This window comes from Neolamprologus multifasciatus, chromosome 13 (genome assembly GCF_963576455.1).
Source record: "Neolamprologus multifasciatus chromosome 13, fNeoMul1.2, whole genome shotgun sequence".
NCBI classification, from domain to species: Eukaryota; Metazoa; Chordata; class Actinopteri; order Cichliformes; family Cichlidae; genus Neolamprologus; species Neolamprologus multifasciatus.
This window is the reverse complement of record NC_140451.1, coordinates 18,736,074-18,759,319: the sequence shown is the minus strand read 5'-3', so window position 1 is coordinate 18,759,319 and position 23,246 is coordinate 18,736,074. Positions and strand designations below refer to the sequence as shown.

The 23,246-nt window shown below is 40.5% G+C and overlaps 2 protein-coding genes across 3 annotated transcripts in view; one reads left to right on the top strand and one right to left on the bottom strand.

The window, feature by feature from the left end:
* mat1a (methionine adenosyltransferase 1A) overlaps positions 1-2,177 on the top strand; it is a 7,607-nt gene extending 5,430 nt beyond the window's left edge. Inside the window, exon 10 of the mRNA XM_085183098.1 lies at positions 1,117-2,177. Within this exon, the coding sequence (XP_085039224.1) occupies positions 1,117-1,219 (103 nt within the window). The 3' untranslated portion in view covers positions 1,220-2,177. The remainder of the gene's footprint in view (positions 1-1,116) is intronic.
* On the bottom strand, positions 1,330-23,246 carry LOC146505419 (transmembrane protein 150A). Of its 2 annotated transcripts, none has more exons than XM_085183105.1 (8): positions 22,766-23,246; positions 22,197-22,422; positions 17,432-17,479; positions 16,470-16,556; positions 15,382-15,449; positions 9,942-10,069; positions 5,796-5,973; positions 1,330-5,156 (listed from the first exon to the last, which is right to left on the bottom strand). In XM_085183105.1, exons 2-8 carry the CDS (start codon positions 22,259-22,261, stop codon positions 4,894-4,896), a joined length of 837 nt encoding a protein of 278 aa, XP_085039231.1. In that variant the 5' UTR covers positions 22,262-22,422; positions 22,766-23,246; the 3' UTR covers positions 1,330-4,893. The 2 variants fall into 2 exon arrangements, with proteins under 2 accessions (XP_085039231.1, XP_085039232.1); XM_085183106.1 differs by having other exon boundaries at positions 22,910-23,246.

The following is a 23,246-nucleotide window of genomic DNA, read 5'->3' as shown; positions in this document are numbered from 1 at the left end:
AGGGAGGGGCAGCCATCTGCCACGCTGATGCATTTGGCAGGGGAAGAGGGGAAAGAGAAGCAAACTAAGAGAGAATCACACCAAAAATCAAAGTTGAAATTGTTGAAGTATAGTTAGATACAGAAAATTCTTCCTCTTTTCTTTTCTTTTTTTTTAATACTATCCATTGGAGAGGGAATCGTGGCGGACACATAACCTGCCGGGTGGCTTCACAGACACCCGGCAGGTTATGTCTGTGACATGATATCCTTTTTGCTGTCCTTTTACATTAAGATTCTTCCACTTTTAGCTGATCCTTTTAGGATAATTTCCCTCTATTTAAACCTAGCCCTAGATTTCCCTTATCTATTATAATGTTCTTGTTGAGATGCAGTGTTATAGGTGAGCATTTCATTTTAAAGTGGATCTATTATGCTGTTTGTTTGTTTTTTCCATCTTCACTCTACTAATGTAGCTTTGCATGATTCACATATAAAAATAATGATTTATTTGATAATAAGCTTTGGTGCAGCCCTTTAGTTCATCCTCCGTATGAAATCAAACGTAACCCTCTTTCTTTTGATTGGCTGCCCCTCCAACAGGAACACAGCATCCACTCTAACTGATATAGTACAGAGAAAAACAAGAAGAAAGTTGTGTTTTGAGATGTTTTACCAATATGAACATTCATCATTGTAACGGTATATATATAACAGAAAGTAACTTAAAGCACAATAGGCCCAATGTAAAGTACTCAACTTCAACAATCAACTACTTTTAATCGATTTACCAAAATCGCTAATTGTTAAGAGCTGCATAACCAAAGACTTCATTTTGGTTCAAGTGTTTAAGAGTTCTGTAATCGATAAATGTTGGAGGTTGATCCAAAGTGCAGTACAAGTCATTCTGACGCACAGACAAACTTTGCCACCCATGTACGCCAAATACAAACAAAAAACTCCAAGTTCACAAGAGGACATGCAAACAATCAGTGCTTACAGCTCATTGCACAACATGTTTCACCTTTATGTTTTTTTTCTACTCTGTATAAAAATTTATGGCTTCAAATAGTTTTGATCAAAATCTTCACAGTCCTTTCTCACCAGCGATGTCTCATCTCTTGTGTGTTCTTCTTAGGGATCTGAACCTGAAGAGGCCAATTTACCAGCAGACAGCCTCTTACGGCCACTTTGGCCGACCGGAGTTTTCTTGGGAAGTGCCCAAAAAGCTTGTCTTGTAAATACTCCACCAGCCTGTCCTGATCTCCACCTGGATGCTGAACAAGACTCCTCTTCATGGACTACAACTTCCAGCACCAATACAACTGCCCCCCCCCTTTTTTTGGGGGGGGGGGGGGGGGGCAGTATACTTACACAAGCTCAGTGCTTTATTCTTAAAAGGTGCTATTACAAAATGTTTACTCCCTCAGTGGCTGCCATATTATTGTAAGAGGTATAATTACTGCTCAACCAAAAACGTGGCTTAAGAAACCGTATTGTCATGACTATAAAAACCTGTTGTAAACGTGCCACAGGAAGTTGTTTGCACTACTACCATTCCCACTGTGTGAGATAACAGGTCAAGTTTGGATCTCTGGAGGAATAAATTATAAGTCAAAATGTAAAATGGCCTTGCGGCTATTTCAGCCTTTCGTTTTTTTCTTTAGTACCTGCGGGCTTTCTGCTGTAAATGTGGCTCAACTTAGCAAATAATTAGAAGTGTGAATCTTAGTCTGAATCCGTTAGCATTTAGCAGACCACCGATGTCTTAAATTTGCTGTGTTTTACAACTTTAGAAGCACATGCTAGCACATATCACACTTCTTTAAAAAATACGTTTAAGAATATTTCATTTTGGCCCAGCTTTTTGGCATTTATTAATGACAGAGTATGTAATTAGATCCTTGAGAAGCACTTCTGATGGGATTAAGAAAGTCTTAAGAGAGAAACAAAAAACTTAGTCTGTAGAGCTTCAGGACGTTTTGGTGGCGAGTGTACCAAACCTGTAAGTTCACCTACAGCTGACACTGTTTTGTTATAGGAGTTTTCCTCTGTTTAATGTCTTATCTATGAGTGTCACCTTCTCTCAATGAAACTGGATAATGTAAATAATTAAACAATAAAAAAAAAAAGATTAGAGAACCGTTTTCTGGTTCTTTGTACTCATGTTGTGTAATGAAGCCACTGGGATTCAACGTTTGCTGTTTTTTTTTTATTTATTTTTTTTATTTGTTGAATATTAAGGCGTAAATGGATACAATCATATGACTCTTCATCAAAATAGAATTTACAACTGTGACCTCTTTGGTTTCCATGATCAAAACAGCACAAAAGGCACAGGGAGCTGTGTAACTGAGAGTGGGGTGCTGTGAGGATTGTTGGGTTCTTGTTAGTCAGAAAGCTCTCACCAATGATCTCGATTGCACGAGTGAGCTCAGTTTTCTCGCACATTTAACAGAGTCTTGATTAGCAAAAATAATCTATTACGTCATGGCTAATCACCAGTCTTACAGCTGGGTAAAAAAAAACAAAAAATGCCAGCTGCACCTATACTTCACAAAGAAACAAATGTACACAAGGAATCCCATCGACAAAAATGAAATTTAAACAAAGACGGCAGAAAGCCAAAGGCCTTGAATCAAAGAACACAGCTGGTGTGGTAATGTTTTCCTGAGTGTAGAGATCAGATAGATCCATAAATGAGGAAGAATGAGTTATGAAATGAAGAGAATGATGGCGAATGTGAAGATTTAAAAGAAATGTTTCTTTTTTTTGTAGTGGTCAGCTAGAAATAGGGAATATTCACAAACCATGACGTCGGATTAAGTACTTTAAGTAAATGCGAAATGCTTAGCACCATTATTTTAGTGAACGTTTCAAATGTATTGAATGTTTAATGTGGTTTCTCAGAAGAACCTCATACTGTCGCAGGCAGAAACTCAGGCTGGAGTTGAGCCTCCACCTTTATGAAATAAAAGGATAAAAACATTAGTTGGTCTTAGTATTCGGACTGTGGGCAGAAAAAACTGACAATTTTTTAAGTAGAAAAAAAAAACCCTCATGTGAGCTTAACACATGCAATAAGCAGTGTGACCAGCAGAGAGCAGCAAGTGCTCAGTGTTGCAGCTGGTGTCGCTTTCAGCTCCGTCCTCAGAGCAGCGTGCGCAGGCTTCCCCATCACTCTAGTTCAGTTAGTCTGATACATTCAGCCTGATAGTGAATAACTACTTTCAGTAACATACTGTGAATTTGCGGACAAATTACACAAACAACATCTCAGCTCGACATGTGGCCAGATGTGCTGATGGCCAATTACATAAAGTACTACTGTTGTAAAGCCTCTGCCTCCTCAAAGCTTGAGAAAATTATGCACAGATGTTAGCAAGCATGGAGCATTTCTCCACGTGCTGGTATTGCTAACCTTCTGTCCCTGCTCTCACTCTCAGAGTCACCGATTTACCTCATGTCTCTTCTTATTGCTTTGCTGTAATCACAGCTGAAGTAAGAGAAAACAACAAGGTAAGGCCTATTTGTGTATTAGCACCAATGCCATAGGCAGACTTGTATTTGGCACATACAAAATAACACGTTAACACTGAAGCAGGACAGTCCATCTCCACCATGTCTTACATTATACAAATCCTTTTCCCTTTATCCCACTACACCAGCTTGACGTGCTGAAGCATCTCCACCTGTGCGAAGTTTCGAGCTTCACAAAAAAAGGAAACAGCTAAAGCAATAAGAACATGTTCTCCTCCTCCTGCATGTGGGAATAATAAGATGCAGACCTCTGCCTACAGGACCTGAAAACACGTGTAATGCCCCGTCACTAAACTCAATAAAGCCAGTGCTCTGGATTGAATTAGCTGGTACATATTTGGCCTCTCGACACTGTGTCACCTCTCCCTCATATTCTTTTACAGAGAAGGAGTTCAATCCAGCATTATTTAAGAGCTGAGTCTATGGATCCCAAGAAGAATGGGGAAGGGTGTATTTTTTCAGTCTTAATTAGAAGATTTATGTGACTCAGAGCTCACTGAATTTTTTAACACAGTTTAAATAAATATGAAACATCACCCAAATAGTCCGGAAACAATAAGTCAATGCGGTCTGATACTTCAACAGCAATATTAGGCTTGCATATATGGCACAAACTTTAATGCTGCAATAAGCATTTTAAACAAAATGACACTCGTATCTAAATGGAAGCTCATGAGATGCACAGCAGAGCTCAGAACTACTCTGATGTCCACCAGATAATATTATTTCTGATTAGCTTTGGTCAACCAGCTCCACAGAAATATTTTAGCTTTACACGTGGCTTTGGAAGGGAGGTAATGTGCAGATGAGTATGCAGAAAGAATAACCAAAACAGTAAAAACAAAAGAAGATCTATACAGTGTAGGGTGTTAATTACAAAGACGTGACTTAACATCAAAATTATTGCTTAACAGAGGTTTACGTGATGAAAAATGCAAACTGCCGCCCTGTTTGAAAACACTGTGACACCTTCCCACTGTAATACTGTCAGCTGGGCTGTCCAGCAGCCTTCACTTCTTACACACTCTGAACGCATCGCGGCAGTCATCTAAATCCGAGGCCATCGGATTCACAAGAACTCCATGATCTGATTCCCAAAACGCTCCTCTGATAGTCATTGAGCACAGCCATGAGCAGGGAGAAAATTTGGTTTTGCACGCCTGTGCAATGTGCAAAATGCAAACAAGTTCTTCGGAGACACAAAGTTTGACGCAAGTATAAACTGCAGCAGAGCTACGCCCGCTCTGAACGGCTGCTGCACTGGCCTGGTTCATTTCAAACCTTCAGACGAACACGGCTGGAAATGAATAATTCAGACTAGAGTTGGAAAGGAATAAAATGAGGCAACTGTGTGGCATCAACGTGTGCCAGGAGGCTACAGCATGGACATGCTTTCAGGTTGGTGTGGATGTGGTTGTGAGTGCAAACCGGGCCCTCCCAGCGCATCCATCTTGTGTTCTCTCCCAGCAGGTCCCAGGGAGCCTCCTCTCGCCAGCACCACCATTGTATCTCCTGACATGCCGGAAAACTCGAAGGCAAAAGTCCCATAAAAAAGCATGATGATGATGCAGAACACCCATTCGAAGATGGCCGAGGCGTGTTGCAGGACGAAGCTCTCCTGACAGAAAAAAACACCACCTAAAACACACGGTTAAGGAAAACAGCAGCAAAGCAATGCGAAGACCTAAAGCCGAAATGCCCCAACAGGAAGCAGTCGTGGACACGGCCCCACTCACCTGCACGATGCAGATTAAACACTCAGTTTTTGTCCAGGTTAAGTAAACAAGATACAATGAGTTAATTAGTGACCTTTACAAGTGCTCACATGTTGATTATGTTACCCATGAAGAGACAGGCCCAGGCTACAGCTACTGTATATCTGTACTGTAGGTCAGGCTAATATGTTTTTCCCACATGCACTGTAACTTCTCTAGATGGATATCAGCTGACAGAGATATTGGATCGGACTTAAGTCGGTCTTTAATCTTCCACCTCCTACTATGAAATATGCTGGAGAGCGCCAAGATTTCCTGCTGCGTGCTTCCAAAACTGTCTGAAGCAGACACAAGACTGGCGTTAATGCACTACATTAATATCTGGTAAAAAGGTCACTGTATCACGCAATTATAGAGTTAAAAACTCTTGCTGTTTTATGTCATTGCTAAAGAGGTGCCAGGGACTAATTGCATGAAATAATAAATAAAAATATCTGATGAAAAGAGGATGCTTAGTCCCTTAAGCTTCAGGGCAGCCATCTGTAGAGGCTGGAAAGGATACTGAGCACCAAGGCTACGAAGGCCAGCAGGGTCATGCAGAGCCGGAGGTGGGCCAAGTTGTACTCCCCTTGGGTTTTGGCCAGTCGGTACGTCAGCGCTGACTGCAGGCACACAAACAGCATACTGGTGGGAAAGGCAATGCCTGCTCCAACATAGTGGAGAATTTTGGCATTATCCACCTGTGATATAAGGACAGAAAACAGGAAGAGAAGGTAAGGGAGCCATTTAAAGGATTGAAGTAAAGATATAACACAAAATAAAAACATCTAGTGAATGTGATGTGGGAAAATTCAGGAAGTGGCCCCATTGCCCAGTTTCGGTAGTATTTAAAACTCGGGTCGAAGCTTCTTACGATTCTTTAAGTAAAAAGGGAAAAGAAAAAAAGAAACACAAAAGGCAAGTGCACAGGAGGCAACAGCAGCAAGAAACACGACAGAATGCCTCCTTTTCCCTGCTGGTCACAAGAACAACAAGAAACAATACACAAAAGAGCCGCTCAGGATGTATCTGAGTAGATAAGAGATCTTGAGGTACATTAACTTGAGCTAGAGACACATTAAACGACTTGACTGATTTGCTCAGATAAAAAAAACAATAGTTTCATGGTTAATGCCAGATGTATAAATTCTGCTATTTGTTATCATTGTCCAGGATCATTACAGCAATAGCCTCAAAGTTTGGTATCTAAGCCATTTGTCCATTGGCCTGGTTAGTACATGCTGAACATTCTTGTGTAGTAGGCTGATCCTTGAAGTGGCAACGTAAGACTTGCATAAGAAAAGTTTTGAACAGTTGACATCTGCTGTAAAGCTCTCCTGAGCCAGAATTTTGTATCTCACACAGTAAAATAAATCCAATTTCTTCTTCTCTAGTGTGGCACCTCCACCTCTGGACACACAACAACCAATGCTTTGTTCTCCATCTTCTTCATTTTCTTCTGACTAATCTATTTTCCACGCTACAGCTGCAAAAGTTTAATCACTAAATCAGTATCGATAAGGATTCTGATCCAATGTATTGTGAAGTTAAATAATGGTTTATGTTATTTAATGAGAAAATCACTTTGACTTTGTGACGGCACGTTTTTTATCATTTGGTATGCTATCAACTGATCACTGCTAATCACAGCCAGGTAATGTATGCCGCTTATATATAGGTGCAAAATTAGCAGATTGTGAGCACACTGAAGTGAGCAAAGTGTGGCAGTGAAAAGCAGTGTAACATCAAACAGGGAAAGCATACGGAAGGAAATGAGAATAAAGAGAAGACTGGGCAGCACTTAACAGCAACAGCTCTTATTATAGCTACACATATTTATCTGAAACCACTCTGAGCTCCTGCCTTCATTAGTGAGTTTTCCGCAGCTAAATTCAGCACACTACTGAGCTGCATCTGTGATATTTCACAAAGTAGCAGTCAGATCTTTTTACTGTTTCTTTTATGTTCCCATGCATAATCCTGAGACATTGAGGAATGAGCAGTAATAGTGTTCAAAGGACTGAGGTAGATAAACGCTGTGACGATGTTTCTGTGGGAACAAGCCTAACGTTGTTTTTTTCTCTATTTTCATTTTCTGGAAACAGAACTAAATGAGATGAACTGAAACATACCGACTTTACCGACTTTACCGACTCGCCTCCGTTGTGCGGGGCATACACAATGGCTGTGAAAATCTGTAACTGAAAGTGGCACCACCACTGATTACAACGGCCCTTTCGACATCACCTGAAGACCAGAGCTTTTAGAAAAAAACAGAGAAGAACGAAACACCAGCGTGTTTTAAGTGAGGAACTGGTGTGCGACTTCAGACAATGTTCCTGATTTGCGTGATATCTTCCAGCCAAATAAGATTGGAAATACCTTGAGACTGTAGGTGGTATCAGTCTTTTTCATCCAAAATTCAGTGGGATTAGCAGTCCAACAAACTTTTCTACTCCTTTTTCTTTCCTCTTTGTTTTGTCTGACTGCTGCTTTCCATGCAGCTGTGTCACACTCAGGCACCTCTGTGTGGCAGTAATGTGCTTCTCCGTCAACAATTCATGTACTTCTCTTCCCAGATCATCAGATCGCTTGACGGGAAAAGTCCCCGTGGCTCCACCACACCACAGCTGTACTGCCAAAGGCTTATGTAACACACAACTATGCGCTCAAGCAGTTGATGCGGCTGATTACGCTGCCATGTGTTGTGTTTCTTGTGCTTTCTTTGATCTGTTTCAATTTTGACTGACAGAGTCCTGCTCTGCTCCCTCTTCTCTGAGTCAAACTTGTTTGTGGCGTTTGCCAGTGGATCCTGAGTACACGTGTTTTCGATGCTAAAAATGGGGGTTTGTGTAATGTCCTGAACTTCAAGAGAGGGCAGTGTGTGAGGCAGGCCGCAGGGATCAGGCTCGTGATTGGTTATAGATGGGGCATCTGTTACACACACCCTGTCTGCCTAGCTCCCCTCCATGCATGGCCAGACTTGATGACTCACTTCCCCCTGGCTCTTCTCGTAAAATTCCTCCCTGTTCTGCAGAGCTTGAGCCTCATAGGAAAAGCGGGAAGAAGGTGAGGTTGCCATTACTACACCCTCGATTGAACTGCCAAATCTGCAAATCTGCTCCAATACGCACATACACGACTCTCGTAAGAGGAGTATGTAAAAAGAGCCGAGACTCTAACATGTCAAACAATCAAATTTAACCAAATAGTCACATCTGTAGAAATATTACACTCTAAGAAACTTTACTTTACTTCAACACAACCCAAATTTTCTTTCAAAATGTTTGCTCCTCTCTTTACTCTGAATATAGCATCAAATGCCTTCTCCGTGGCTGCTGCTCTCTCTTTATTTTCCCATGAACTATTTCGGCCTTTTTAAAGCATGGTAACAAGATTTTGCCGTGATATCCAGCCCAGCGTCAAACACCAAAATAACCTCCCCTCAGAGGACGTTAAATGATCTTACTTTTCTTACCCTAACCGTGACCACTTCCTGAATCTGACACGTACGCTGACTTTTAACCAAAAATTCAACAGTTGACATTATGCACGCTTTCTTTGAAGCGGTCGCAACAATGTTACTGTCTAAACAGAGTTCTGTCCACGCAGCAAAGGTAGTACTAATACACACATACACACACACACTGTCTAGGCATCCAGCCAGAGCTCTAAATATTTAAACTTCAAGAAATTCTTTCCCAGAGAACTGAAGAAGGAATTCATGTTGGGTTTCTTCACTTGAAGTTTTAGGACCAAAGAAAGAGGATTATTGTGAACAGTATTGTGCTGATGAAGGAAGAAGTTAACATTACAAACATTGAGGAATTAATTTGATATTAATCTCAAATGAAAGGATTGACAGAAAGAAGCAAAGAGAAAGACTCCTAAAAAGAGCCAGGTTAAACAAAGACATGTTAAAGATTATACAGCAGATTATTTTCTTTGCTGTGTAAAAGAATTTACTAGAGATGAAGCCATGCCACACGATTTAGCAAAAAGAAATTACTCATTATATTAATGAAACAGGAACCAAAGATATTTTGGACATTTTATCTGAACATCAAAGCTTTTTTACAACCAGCTGGCATGTAGTTGCTGGAGGCTGTGACCAATTTCACCCAGCAAAGAGTCTGCTGCACCAAAAAAACCTCCTTGAGATTGTGTCTGCTATTGCCCGCAACTTGCATGGAAGATGCCGACTTGTCCTCATATATCCGCCAACTACTCTAAGACCGGTAATGAAGCTATGAAAAGTGTGACACTTACCCCACTTTTCACATGAAAAAGTGCAACACATTTTTGACTATAGCTTGACTATAGCTGGTGACTGTTTGAGAACAAGTTGGCAACTTTTCTTCCAACTATAAATAATTGCAGCTACATTAGCGACCCAAGTAATTACAAGGACGCTTTTGGTGCAGCAGACTCTTTGTGAGAAACTGTACCCAGCAACCAATCACCAACCAGTCAAGAAATACACATTTTTTCTGAGTGACCACAGCCAGTCTCTAGGACTACACAACAGAAGCCTCAGTCTCTGTGTGTTTAATTTCACTATTTCCCATGCTGAATACAATTTCTTTGGGTATCCATAAATCTTTGTCTTCATCAGCATTTACAGTTACCTCTCTGTGTTTTATTGTTAAAAAAAACTAAAAGACTGTACCTGGAAGTTGCCCACCATGATGAGTCCAGCACCACAGATCCAGCCCGTGCAAAGACTCGCCGTGTTCAGGACACAGTTTTGATGCTTCTCAATGACGTGGGCGTAGCGAAGCAGCACAATCACCATCACTAAAAGAAGGGAGATGAAAATCAGCTACACAATGTTAAAAAGTCACTGCATGCAACAAATGGAGAAAAGGCATCATCTGGCTTTTTTTGGACGACTATCATACAAAAGTGCCTGGCTTCAATTTAACGCAAACACTCTCACACGTCACTTAGCCAAGAAATACATGAACTCCCTGAAAGCTATATTACAGGAAATCAGAGATGTTAAGCAGCTTCTCTGACTCAAAACTATGAGAAGCAGAAAATGGCGGGAAAGTGAGAAGGATATCTTGGTGGGGGTCGATCCAAACCTACATACGATTAAAAGGTGAAGGGGAAAGAAGTACAGTATATGGGACAGATGAGTGCCGATGTGCTAACAAGCTCTGACTGGGTGCATTGTTGGAGCACTGAGGAGCTGACCCCCATTTGGGTTCTCTTTGTTGGCTCCTCACGGCTGGTGCCTGATGAAGGCTGACTAGGCTTGGAGAAAGCGGGGCATATAGGGAGAGTGAAAAGTGGAGGGTGGGAGAATTAGTGAGGACAAGGAGCCCCTCATGTCTTGACCTGACGCTTATATATTGTTCCAGGGACTAAAGTGTTATGTTAACTCTGTGACTGTGTCTGTGTAAGAGGCAGCTTTTCAGAGGGTCTGTGTCTGCCAAAAGGGAATACAAATGGAGACTGTGGTCATGGCTAGAAAAGAAAAACATTTCCACATAGAGTCTTTACATTGATAGATTTTTCCTTCCTCTCTGAAGCTTTGTCTCCAGGGTTTGTCTATGCCGTGACGTGTCTGGCTTTAAGTAGCGTCTCACTGAGCGGACACATTTTATAGCCCGGCCACAACCTCAGGATGAAGCAGTAGCAGTTATTGATCTGTGGCCTGATCTTTTGTTTTAAAGCGACCTTTTCTTCGCAGCTGTTAAAAAAGTCAGCCATGCATACTTCACATCATTTTCTGATTTTGACAACAACAGCAAAGCTTCCAGATGATAGTTGTTTGGCTCATGCTGAGGATAAATTACTGAGGGGAAATCACCACACCACAATTGCCGCAACACTAGGGTGAAAAATGAGTCACCAGCAAGCTGCAAAGATAAAAAGATGATATTAAAAGAATGTTTTTCATTAAAAAAACACACACAAAATAATACGCTACTGCAACAGCTAAGTCACTCATGATTATAGTTGTACTACATTTTATTAATGTTCTGCCCAAACGGGAAAAAAAGATTTAAAAAAAGGCCTTCAGCTTTTTTTTTGTTTGTTTTTTTGCCGATCTTTTCATAGTTACACATCCACAAAGCTTAGGTATGTATATGATTTATAGAGAGAGTTCAGCATCACATGTTGAGAAATTATGTCTTGCATAATTTCCTGTTAGAACAATAGTGCAAAGTTCCCACCGTTATGTTAACCATTCTGTTTTAATGTGATGTTTGGAGGGAGAATTAATTTTAAGTCCATCTGATCTGCAAAGTTTACTATGAGCTCACTGAAATGTTGCTATTAAATCTGATAATAAAAACATTTGTTTAAACCTTAAAGGCAAACATTCGTACAAGCAAGACCAAGACATGGTTATGTAATGCTATTAAAAAAAACCTAATTAATGATTTATTTATGTTTTATATTCACTAGCTCTAACTTGTGAGTGTGTATCTGTGTTAGTGCGAGCTTTCTTCTGTTTCTTCCTTCTGTACCCAAATCAACTCGGCAAAAGTGATTTCAATTACAATCATGGAAAAACAAACAACTGTGTCTCCGGGCACGGAAACAGTCTGCTCATTGGCTCCTTTTTATAATGGAGAACATGCTGTATTGCTGAAGGGAAAGGAAAGTCGACTGCAGCTTTTTCATTAGATTAAAGCGCCTCGTTCACCCTGCTGCAGACTGGCTGCTGGTGGATTCTTTTCTGTTTCAACTAAATGTGTGTTTCATCATAACAAATGAGCGTGTTTAAACTTGTTGGCATTATGCAGTCATCCTGGAATGATGAAAGCTACGCCTGAAGGTTAAAGACAAGGACAAGCAGCTTCTCTCTATAAGAAATCAGTGTTTCTTCTTCTATTCTGGGCACATTTGTGTGGGCATTTTTTTTTTGGTATCCTTATCTGATGATGCATGTTTACTAAAGTCATGGCCTCCTCCAACATAAGGGCTTCATGTCCCATGCATCAGCGCCACCTGGACTCGAAGGTCACAACAAGCTGCAGTGTGACAGCTTATTTTACCCAAGGATGCCATGCAACAGCACCTAACACTGTTCCAATACTTGGTTACCTTCCACAGAGCTGCCCTTTACAAGTTCATGCTGTTTGCTCTGAAGTCAGGAAGCCCAGTGCAGGAAGTAAAGTGCTCCCACAGACACTGACTCACACACTGCTTCTATCTTGCATGTATACTTGCAACAAGGTGGACAATCTCTCATGCATACATAGCCCTGCACGTGCCTTTGCATTCACATACGCAGGGCTGAGTTAACACTAAAACTAATGGGCATTCATAAAGTGCTTATTACCCAGCGGCACTCGCACCTCACAGTAGAAAAAACCTTGCCACCCATACAAGGGGCTACATTTCAACCCAAACACAACATTTCACCGTCTCCCACAGAAGGTATGCAGACAGAGAATGCATGTATTGTCTTTAAAATGTTTTGTGTGTACACTGGCAGAAAAGTGGGAACTGAACTGAAAAGGAGAAAAAACAATTACAGGTCGATATAAAATTCTCCAAGTTCATGTTACTCCATTTGGAAGTGACACCTGCAGCCAACTATAGCAAACACAGCCTTCCAAGTAAAACATAAATCAATGAGCTACTCGCTAAGCACGCAATATTTAAAATAGTCTGTTGTATAGCTACATACCACATCAGCTTTACATAGTTATGTATAGACAAAAGAGGTAGCTTTATAAACAGTATTAACATACACCATGTTCAGACTGATGGGATTGCAAAGGGGGAAAAAGCAGCTTTAATGCAGCCAAAAAGATTTGAAAATTAAACCTTCCAAACCTCACAGATTCACCCGAGTGGGTGAAAGTGCAACTGAACTCAGTTAAAACAATGTGATGGATAATTTTGAATCAAATGCAGCCGTGATACATCACTTACAATAACATCAAGGTTGAGGGTCATTAAATCTAAATTTTTTATGTTGTTTTTAAAAAAAGAATAGAAATGCAGAGAAAATTATGAAGGAATTATGCAGAATTTCAATTCCCAACTGTCATTAGCTCTCCAAAAAACACTTTAATGGATGAAGGTGGAGTGTTTCACTAAAATTACTTATTGAGCGGTCATATTAAATTCTCTTAATTAGAAATATAATCAGCTTACTGTCATGGAAAACAAAGAAAACAGCAAATATCAAAATCTGAAACATGTTGAAATGCTAATTTTCCCACTTCCTTAAGTGATTCAGCTCAAGTTATGTGTTCTAATGAAAACAAAATATTAGCTGACATTTTATGTAACTGGGAGGAAAATGTGCGTCTCTAATATCTCAAAACACATTTATGATAAAGACAGAGATACAAGCTTTTATCCTTTCACAATGAAAAGGGTTTTGTTTCTTTTACTCACTGTGTACTTTCTAAGACACTGTCACTCATGGCTTGGTGGTTGACTAACAATGAGCGCAAGAGAAACTTCATTCACAAGGAAGAGGAACTAAGAAATTTAGATAAAAACTGTTCAACAGTCACTGTGCGCGGAAGTGGTGCAGGATTACCTCCACCACATATCATTATTTCACACTTATGCTGCATACATATTATGAAAGAGTCATTCTAGGTAAGCATGTTTCAAACAAAAGTTACAAGAGAACTACATCTTAACTAAGCCAGATAAAAACCATCATCGTGATGAAGCAACAGTGGTTGCAACATTTTCTCGCTGCCACATAATTTAAGTGTGAAATAAAACACAAAAATCAAAGGGCAGTGTTTAGCCAAGGTGTGTTCTCTTACACCAATAATATTATGTACCCATTTTAAAGATTCTCAGTGGTTTTTTATGCATATAAAAAATGTGACCTCCCTCTAAAGGAAAATCATCATGACCAGGGTGAAAAAGATTACAAGATTTTCAAAAGTGGGGTCTTATTTACTCAAGCAAACAATATACTTTTCTTTATCAGATAATAGAAATACTTCTTTAACTATGTGTGCAGCAGTTGTACTCAGGTGTGTATTCACCACCTAATGGGTCTGTTAAGAGCCTGGAAACAGCCTGTACGTACACAAGGGCAGCTCCTGAAATGCAACCATCTGCCTCCTTTTTTAGCATTGTATACACATACAGTATACAATGCTGCAAAGTTCCTCCATTCTTGTCACAAGCAAAGACCAGAGCTACAATTTGCATCTCAAAAAGACAGCTTACAATGTCCAGAGTCTCACAGTCAGACAGAAAAATAGCTGCTAGAGGCTTGGATAAAAACAAAGCACAGTAACTTTTTACACACAGCTAGAAAATTAACCACAGCTGGAAAACATTATCAAGATCGGGCCAGTCGGAGCCACCAGTGAACGGAGGGCAGCAGCACATGTAGAGACTCACAGAAAACATGCAGACCAGCAATTGAGAGCTCATTCTTTCTTTCAGACACAAGTGTTTTCTTTGCATCTGTGTTCCGACTTGTTCTGTATTACAGCTAATTTTTGCTTTCAGCTTCTCTCTTATTCACAGGGGGGGACGCCACATTGGGCAGCTTCACATGTTTAATCTGACTGACTTTTACACCCTTCCTGAAACAAACCCAAATGGATTTGTGTCATCTCCAGGAATCAAACCGGGGATCTTACCATTGTTAGACAAACAAGCCCCTTCCTTTTTCTATTTCTACAATGGGAAATACAATGTGTCTACTTCAATAAATATGCTTATGTACATTCATTTGTTGACCTGGCTGCCCTTCCTCTGGCATGTGTCTACGCCACATGGTTTCCATTGTTGTGGCTAGAGGCATGTTCAGGTGTGCCTTGGGATTCTGTGGCAAGCACACATTATAACTGCAGTTGCACAAAATGTAAAGACTAAGAATTAGGTGTACTATATTAATAAGTATCCAAGGGTCTGATTGCTTTCTTGTGAGGAGCAAACTATAACTAACTCAACTGCAGGTGTCATGTTAGCGCCAGCTACAACAAATATGCTATCAAAATGTGACAATATATACTTAAAAGATGACATTCATTTAAATTATAGGCTATCTTCTATAAGTGTGAATGCAGGTGTGTCTTGAAATTTTAGCGTGCTGGTTTACACAGTTAATATAAGCCAGTCTAATGTGTCCTGAGCCATGCCTTAGGATGCCTTACCCATGAATGAGCCCGTGCTGCAGATAAGGCTGAAGAAGCAGCTCTCGGGAGGAAGAGTCCCACATTTACTGCAAGAAACAATTACAAGAAAACAATCAGAACAATACCACAAAACAATGCACCACTGCCTACACTCCAACCATCAACACATCCAGAGGTACTCTATGGCTGTTCCTCACATCCTGAAGTCAAGTGTTTGACTTTTCACCTACTGCTTGCTGCTTTTATTCTACGAATGGGAAATGTTTGTAGGAGGGAAAACTCAGAGACAGTCAACACTGGCTGTCTGTGCCCAGACTCCCATTGAAGCCAAAGCCCTCTCAGCTGACTCAAGTCATACACACATTCTTCACTACATGGATCAAAACGCACAATTCATTAGACTAAAGCTGACATGAATACATTTTAAACAATTCTTTCATCTATGGCTTGTTCGAAGGTCCGTTTTATTTTTACCCAACAGCGCGGCATTTAACACAGATTAAGAAAAATGCTTCTTCCACCTTCTCTGCTTCGACTGCTTAGCAACAACAGTGCTGCTATATTAAAGATTCACTTTCTGTGTTAAACTGTAGCTGCACACTTGATTTGTAGTGGTGGTGGTGGTGGGGTCATTATCGTTGCATATTATCTTTTCTGGTTTTCCTTTTTTTTTATGCTTTGTTTTTTTGTTAAATGAAAGCCACTGTGGCTATATGGTACAACATGTCTTTGATGTTGAAAGCTGAAAGGGCCAAAAACCCAAACAAAGAAGCAGGAGTGTCTTGATTTCCTCTGGACTGTAAGCCGACTCCTCCGTGTGCGTATGTGTGTTTACATGGCTGAACGTGTTTTGCCTCCAAACTGCCACGGTGGCAGGCAGGATATTTCTGCCGCAAGTTATTTTCAGAATGCACACACACACACACACACACACACACACACACAGAAGAAACGTCTCCTTCTCCTCACTCGCTTTTTTTCTTTTTAAATCAACAATGTGCCGACAGGGGTCACGCTAAACAATGGGACAGTGTTCCTGTTCTGACTCAGCAGAAGCAAAGGGGCAGAGAAGAGACGGACAGGAGGTACGACTCCATCTCACTGACCTGATGAGAGGTACATTGTCTAGTGTGCAGCACAAGGATGGCCCGCTCTGCAAATACAGCTCCTCCTCACATGACTGGTTATACAACCTGAAAGAAAAAACAACCAAACAAACACCAAACATGTGTGGCAGTGCAAAAGCAAATGTTAAAAAAATTGAGGAAAATTGCGTTTATTTTAGGCTGTGGACACACAGTGGAAAATAGCTAACAAAGCAAAGACATAATCCTGTTTTTTTTTCACTGGGTCTAGTAAAAATATATGAGAAGCTGTATAATACAGTCTGTTGTTAAACCACAGTACAGTAACTGTATATTAAGGACCATTTTGTGCGATCACACCTAGGATTTCTTTTGTTTTTAGGGTTGGTGTGTCAAAGAGGCAGAAAACCACTGTGTCATCAAATGGTAGCTCTGCTCGTGGAGATTAACCTCAGCTTGTCCGAAACAAGCCCAGCATCCAGAGCAGCAAAGCATCACAGCTTTAGATTTGTGCTGATTTTCTAGATTAATATTCATCTCTGGCTCTGCCTTACAGTGTGTCTTTCTCCCACCTCCCTCCCCTCAACCACATCTGGTTGCAGCAGGTGCCTGCCCCTCCCTGAGCCTGGTTATGCTGGAGGTTTCTTCTTATTAAAAGGGAGTTTTTTTCTTCCCACGGTCATCAAGTGCTTGCTCATGGGGGTTTGTCTGATTGTTGGGGTTTTCTCTGTATTATTGTAGTGGTCTTTACTTTACAATATAAAGTGCCTTGCAGTAACTGTTGTTGTGACTTGTCACTAAGTAAATAACACTGAATTGAACTGAACTGTGAGTGGATTTTAATGAGTCTCTCAAACATTTTTCAGCCAACTGAGCAGGAAATTATTCTCACTGGCTCTTGTTGCAAAAGAGGTGCAAGGAAGGTTACAAAGGTCAAGACTGACTGTAGGGATCAGCAAAATACAGAATAGATGTCAACATACCAGTTTTCCACAGGGCAGACGTGCTGGTTGTAAAGGGCCATGGCATAGCTAAAAAGGAAAAGGAAATGATCAGCCAAAATCAAAGGGAACAGTTACTTTTTTTTTTGGAAACGGTTATTTTATATTTTTAGCATACACTGTCACTTTAAACTGACTCAATGAGCATTCATACGGCAAAAGCCGTTAGAGTGGTAGTTGTAGGAAAAAAAGATACTTCTCACATGCAGCCTCAGAATAGGAAGTTTTTTTAGGTCATTGAATTCAAGTGAAAAGCAGAGGGGAGTTCAATGCAAAAGCCACAGCTAACATAATAACCTGACACTACTGTGACGCTAGACTGTCAGGAGGTGAGACAGACCACAAAGGCAAGGAAACGTAACATGAATCCTAAACAGATTTATGTAAAAAACCACGTAGCCATCAACTATTAAGCTTACTAAAACCCTTTTGCATATCTGTCATGTCTTTGCAGTAGCATTTCTCGTGTGGTCGCTTATTTACAGTGATGATTTTATATGACTGAAAATGACCTACATATGATTTCAGGTCTTTTCATTTATTGAACTTTCAGGGTGACCTAAAATCCTGTACCTGCACCTGTTTAACTTTCAGGAACAGTTGAGCTGACTTTTCACCATTTCTTACCCTTTATCTGAAACTGCTGTATAAAGCACTTTGGGTGCTCATGTAGAGTAGAAAAGCAGTATTAAAGAACCTCCATTTACCATTTACCTCAGATGGCTCATTTTTGTCAAAGTGGTATGACTATGGTGAGGATACTGACCAGCAGCGGCCATACAGAGGTCAACAATCTAACATAAGTAACATAATATCTGTATATGTCAGCACTAAACACAAACACCAGTGTTAAATATATTGATCCATCCATTTTCTTCCGCTTGTCATCAATTCAGGGATGCAGGAGGAGATGTGAAAGGAGAAGCAGGGTAGACCCTGGTCAGACCGCCTGTCTGTTGTGGGGCAACACAGACAGACAATCGTTTGAACTGACATTCACACATGTGGGCAATTTAGAATCACCAGTTAACCCAACTGGACTGTATGAGGAAGTTGGAGGAGGTGTCAGAAGTACCCAAAGAGAATCTGCAAACTCCAAAAAGAAAGCTTGCTTTGAACCCAGGACCTTCTTCATGTGAGGCAACAGTGCTAACCGTTTACTTTATATTATCTTCTAATTAAGATTTTAAAATATTGAGACCAGTGCTGGCCACAAAAATCCCCTTTTGCACAGGCTACAGATAAACTCTATAACTTGAACATCTTCAATTAGGCTGCACTGACCTCTTGCATTATTATACCTGACATTGTGACCCTGCAAGAGAATACTTAAAACACATATTTTTCACATAACAAACCATTTTCAGCTAATGATACAGAGGCCACATTAAAAGGCCAGATGTCCAGCGTGTGGTTTTGAATGGCTGAAGAAAACGCTATTTAACTGTGAGTCCTGTGATTAAGTCCTCACCACGAACATGTGCAGCTCAACTGTGTCTGCTCTGTTGCTCAAGTCCTACACAACTGCATATGCAGATAGGACGAATATGCACATGCAGAAAGAAATTATGGGAAACTCAGGTTTCTGAGGTGTTTACATATCCCACATCATCTTTATTTTTACTTGTAACTATAGTATAATTTTGAAGCATCGTTTTAGCCACATTTCTATGTGGGCATTTCAGGAAGGACGTGCAACAATCACATATAACCTTGTTATTCACATGCAACAGTGAAAACACTATTTGTAACAGCCAGAAAACCACAGGAAGACAGAGTCATACAGACAGAGTGTCTTTCCTCATTTTTGCATGCAGTCCTAGTTCAGCAAGAGGTTAAGCATCAATCAGGAATGTTTCCATGGCTGATAATATCCTACTCACAGGCCAGTCTTTAAAGGACAGAGATATTTCCCAAAGACACAAGCAAGAAATCAGAAGCAAGACATATTTCACAACGTTAAAAATAGCGGTATTAAATTATTTCCACTACACAGTATCTGCTACAATTTCATGTGTCGACACAATATCAGATTCAGAAAACACGGGCTGTTCAACCTGAGCAGGTGGACAGTTTTTTTCTTATGCAGGGTGTGCACGCACAGCTATGTAGAACTTGGACATAGAGTGAAACCCAGTATCATACATGGCAGTTCTGTCACCAGTGTCTGTTTACATCTTTGTCTTGGAAATCGCCAGCTAGCATCTCCTATCCAATGATCACACGCAAGGTAGGTGTGACTGTCCAAAAGGTCAAGATAACAGGCAAAAATATTAGTCTGAGCATAGCTATCATTACTATTAAAACAATGTGTCTATTAATTTCTACAACATTAAAAAATAATCTGAGGGCACCAGCTGTTGTTAGAAAAGAAAGCCTGGAGAATCTATTTTTAGTTAACTTTCAAGTGTGAAATTAATCCTGCTACCAGCTTTTTAACACTGCATTTGCTTAGTGAAATGCACAGTTGGTTTTGACTGCTGTAAAGGCTGTCAACACTTGGCTGGCTGGTTAGATGGGGGCAATAACCCTCTGGGATTTTTTCCATTGGTTGCATCTTACTGTTCCCATGGATCTCTCACTGTAGATGAAAGTCAGCAAGCTACAACACACAAAAACTATGTAGGTCTGACCGTTTCTTTCAAAATTGCAGGCCGAGATTTCAGCTAACAAACAAATGACTCATTTAGGTATATTCCAGGTATACAGAACAAGAGAGACCACAGAGGGTTAAATCAATACATCAATCACCGTGTAAAGAGTGCTGCTCTAGCACTGAGGAAATCATCACTGTGAGTGAAAGAAGACTTCCAGCTTTTGATTATGATAAAGGAACAGAAACAAAAGTGCACCATGTCCTCCCTTTTATCTATTGAGTGTGTGATAAGACTTAAAAGTCTTGCTATGAATGCTACGATTTACTCGAGAATTTCTTCTCCGATACCACATTAACTTGTGATTATCTTACAAAGGAAAATGTGCCAATGTGTACCTTCAGGCGTAAATGACGGTGATAGACATTTAAGCCTTTTGAGAAACACAGTAACAAACACACACCTTTCATTTTTGTCTGCTTCCTTTCCATATGTGCTGAACACTACAAATGGTACCAACAACACAAAAATCAAAAATCTAGGGAAAAAAATCATTAGACCACATTTGACAAATGCAGGAAAAAGAAAGCTTAGGTCGTTATATTTTTCCCTGATTTGGGGGTGTATTTTATACATCTGGCCAGCTTCTAAAGCTAGAACAGCATCTGCAGCTCTGGGGTGCTTCTAAAAGTGAACTTATTTAGCTGTAGCTGGAACTAAACCAGCGCTTTATGTGCTCAGCAGAGGCTAAGTAATAATAGGTTTGTTTATATAATTAGACCCCTATCAAAGCTCAGCAATGGCTGTAATTGCATGTGCCTTTAAGCAATGTTTAAATGGAACAGACCCTGTTTTTTATTTAGGAGCAAGTCCTACATAAAGAAAGACTTAGATGGAAAAATCTTTTTTTTGTCGGGGTTTTGTGTGTTTTTTTAACAATGAAAAGTCCCAAAAGCTCTACAAAAATAACCTCAGAAAAAAGTGTGAGCCAATAAACTATAGATACATTTGGCAAGTACTAGTTAAACTCCCATTGCTTCTACAGCATGGTTGCTGGATAACATAAAAGACACATATGCAAATACACTGACTGACTGATAAAAGTTGAGAAACAGAAGCCAAGACTTCTTGGTGGTCCTACTTGATACAGAAAACACTTGGCATGGGCGCCAGATGCTGAGTGAAAATTCTGCTTACGTTCTTTCCCACCCCTTTCCAGTATTTACCTTACTCCCACCCAGTCATCCACACTGGGAAGCAGGAGTTATGTAACATGCCACATTCTGTGACATTCCCCAAGTCTGAAAAAGACCCTTGACTGCTCTTAGAAACAAGGCGCCCTTGTCAAGGTAACAGGAAGGAAATGGGTGTAAAGGGGCTGGCAGTCTGCAGCTCTCAGCATCTGAACTCAGATCAGCTTTCTGCTCAGAAAAAAATGCCCAAACTAGACAGATTGGTTTTCACCTTCATGTTCTCAAATCAGCATGGAAACATTAAGCCGCTATACCTGGATACACTCTACTGATTGGACTGTTGAGTAGCCACGCACACCACAACATTAATTGCCATATGGTCTCAAGTTTGGTGCTTGATTAGGCTGTTTAGTCTCCATGCAACTTATCAGTGATGCAGCACATAGCCTTGATTCAGAACTACAACAATTTGGAATTGGGCCATCTGTCTCTCTCCCCCCTGGGGTTTGCATTCCTTGTCCCAACGAAATAATAGAACAGAGAGAAGAGCTGTCAGCCCAAGTATAACCAGGAGGGTTTCTCTCCGGCACATCTGCTCAGACACTGTACTACAGATAATTAAGATTTACTGCAAACTTGCATGTCTGATTTTTAGGTAAATGGTGATAATCCCAGATCATTACTGGAAAGAGTTAATCCACATGCGATTGCCATGGCTCCCAGGAATTCAGGGTAAATATGTAGTGCTGTGCTCCTGTAGGCAGGAGAGGAGGCCGGGGTATCGAAGAGTATTTTTATTACAACATGATTCCAATTCTTAATTTGTATTTTGTAATTTTTAAAGTTATGGACAGGGTATAGATCCAGATGTGAAACCTTAGAACATTTACATAGATTTTAAACTTTTCTGATGTCAAAAAAAAAAAAAGAAAGAAAGGGGAAAAAACAGACAATACTTACACAACCCATATCCCAGTGATGGTCAGGACAGGGAGGCTAACAGGTAGTATCATCCACAGAGACATCTTCCAGCACCTTTCTTCTTTTTCCTCTCCAGCCAGCTGAGCAATGTCTTCTCAAGTAGGATTAACATTTATCTGAGTGTGACTGACATGTGCACCGATTCATTTTCCTGAAGATGGAGGACGGTAGATGGGACAGCGGCAGGACAGATGTCTCTTTTCAGCTAGTGAATGAGAGGATCGATAGGGTTGTTCCGTGAGGTTGATTAGGAGCATTCACCTACTGATCAGCATTAAATGGTTAAGTAAACTATCAAGAACAAGTGACCACAGCAATTTAATTTACATCGATCAGCAGGGTGCATTACCTTACATAATCCTGCTTTCGTAAAGCTTTAGTTTTCTGCTTTTCTTAAATGTTCAACAACATTTTATAAGTTTGGGGGGGGGGGGGTTCGGGGTGGACACATTAATCGCTTACACTTCAAATGCGACGGGTTTTTTTGTCCACCTTCCTGTTTCTAGCTAGCAACAACAAGCATCAAAGGTAAATCTGTGACAACTCACCTTCTGCCTCCTTGTAAGCTAGCATATACAGATTGTTTTTTTCTTTTTAGGAAAATGAAAACTTTGAGTACGCCGGCGTGTCCTCCACAACTCTGGCACCCCCAACCCCCCCCAAAACCTATCACGACTTAGCTTTAATTTTACTTGAGTATGTAGATTTTTCCAGAGCATATGGGACCTCGGTTAGCCGTGTTCGCATTGAAATGAGTGGGGGTAAGGCTGGCTTCACAGCAGCCAGTCCCTCTGTATCTCAGCCGCCACGAGTATCCAGCTGTTTGACTCCGCCCACATTTGGTTACGCACGTGTGGGCGGGATAGCGCGGAGGAAGCTCATGAAGACAAGTTTGTCCTACCGTATTTGGACAAAGTTTTAAATTATAAAATAGTAATTACATCCACACCATGTTGTAATTTGAATATTACTGTTTTAAATCAGTTCCTTTCACCGTGAGACCCTGAGAGTAGGTCTACTACACTTGGA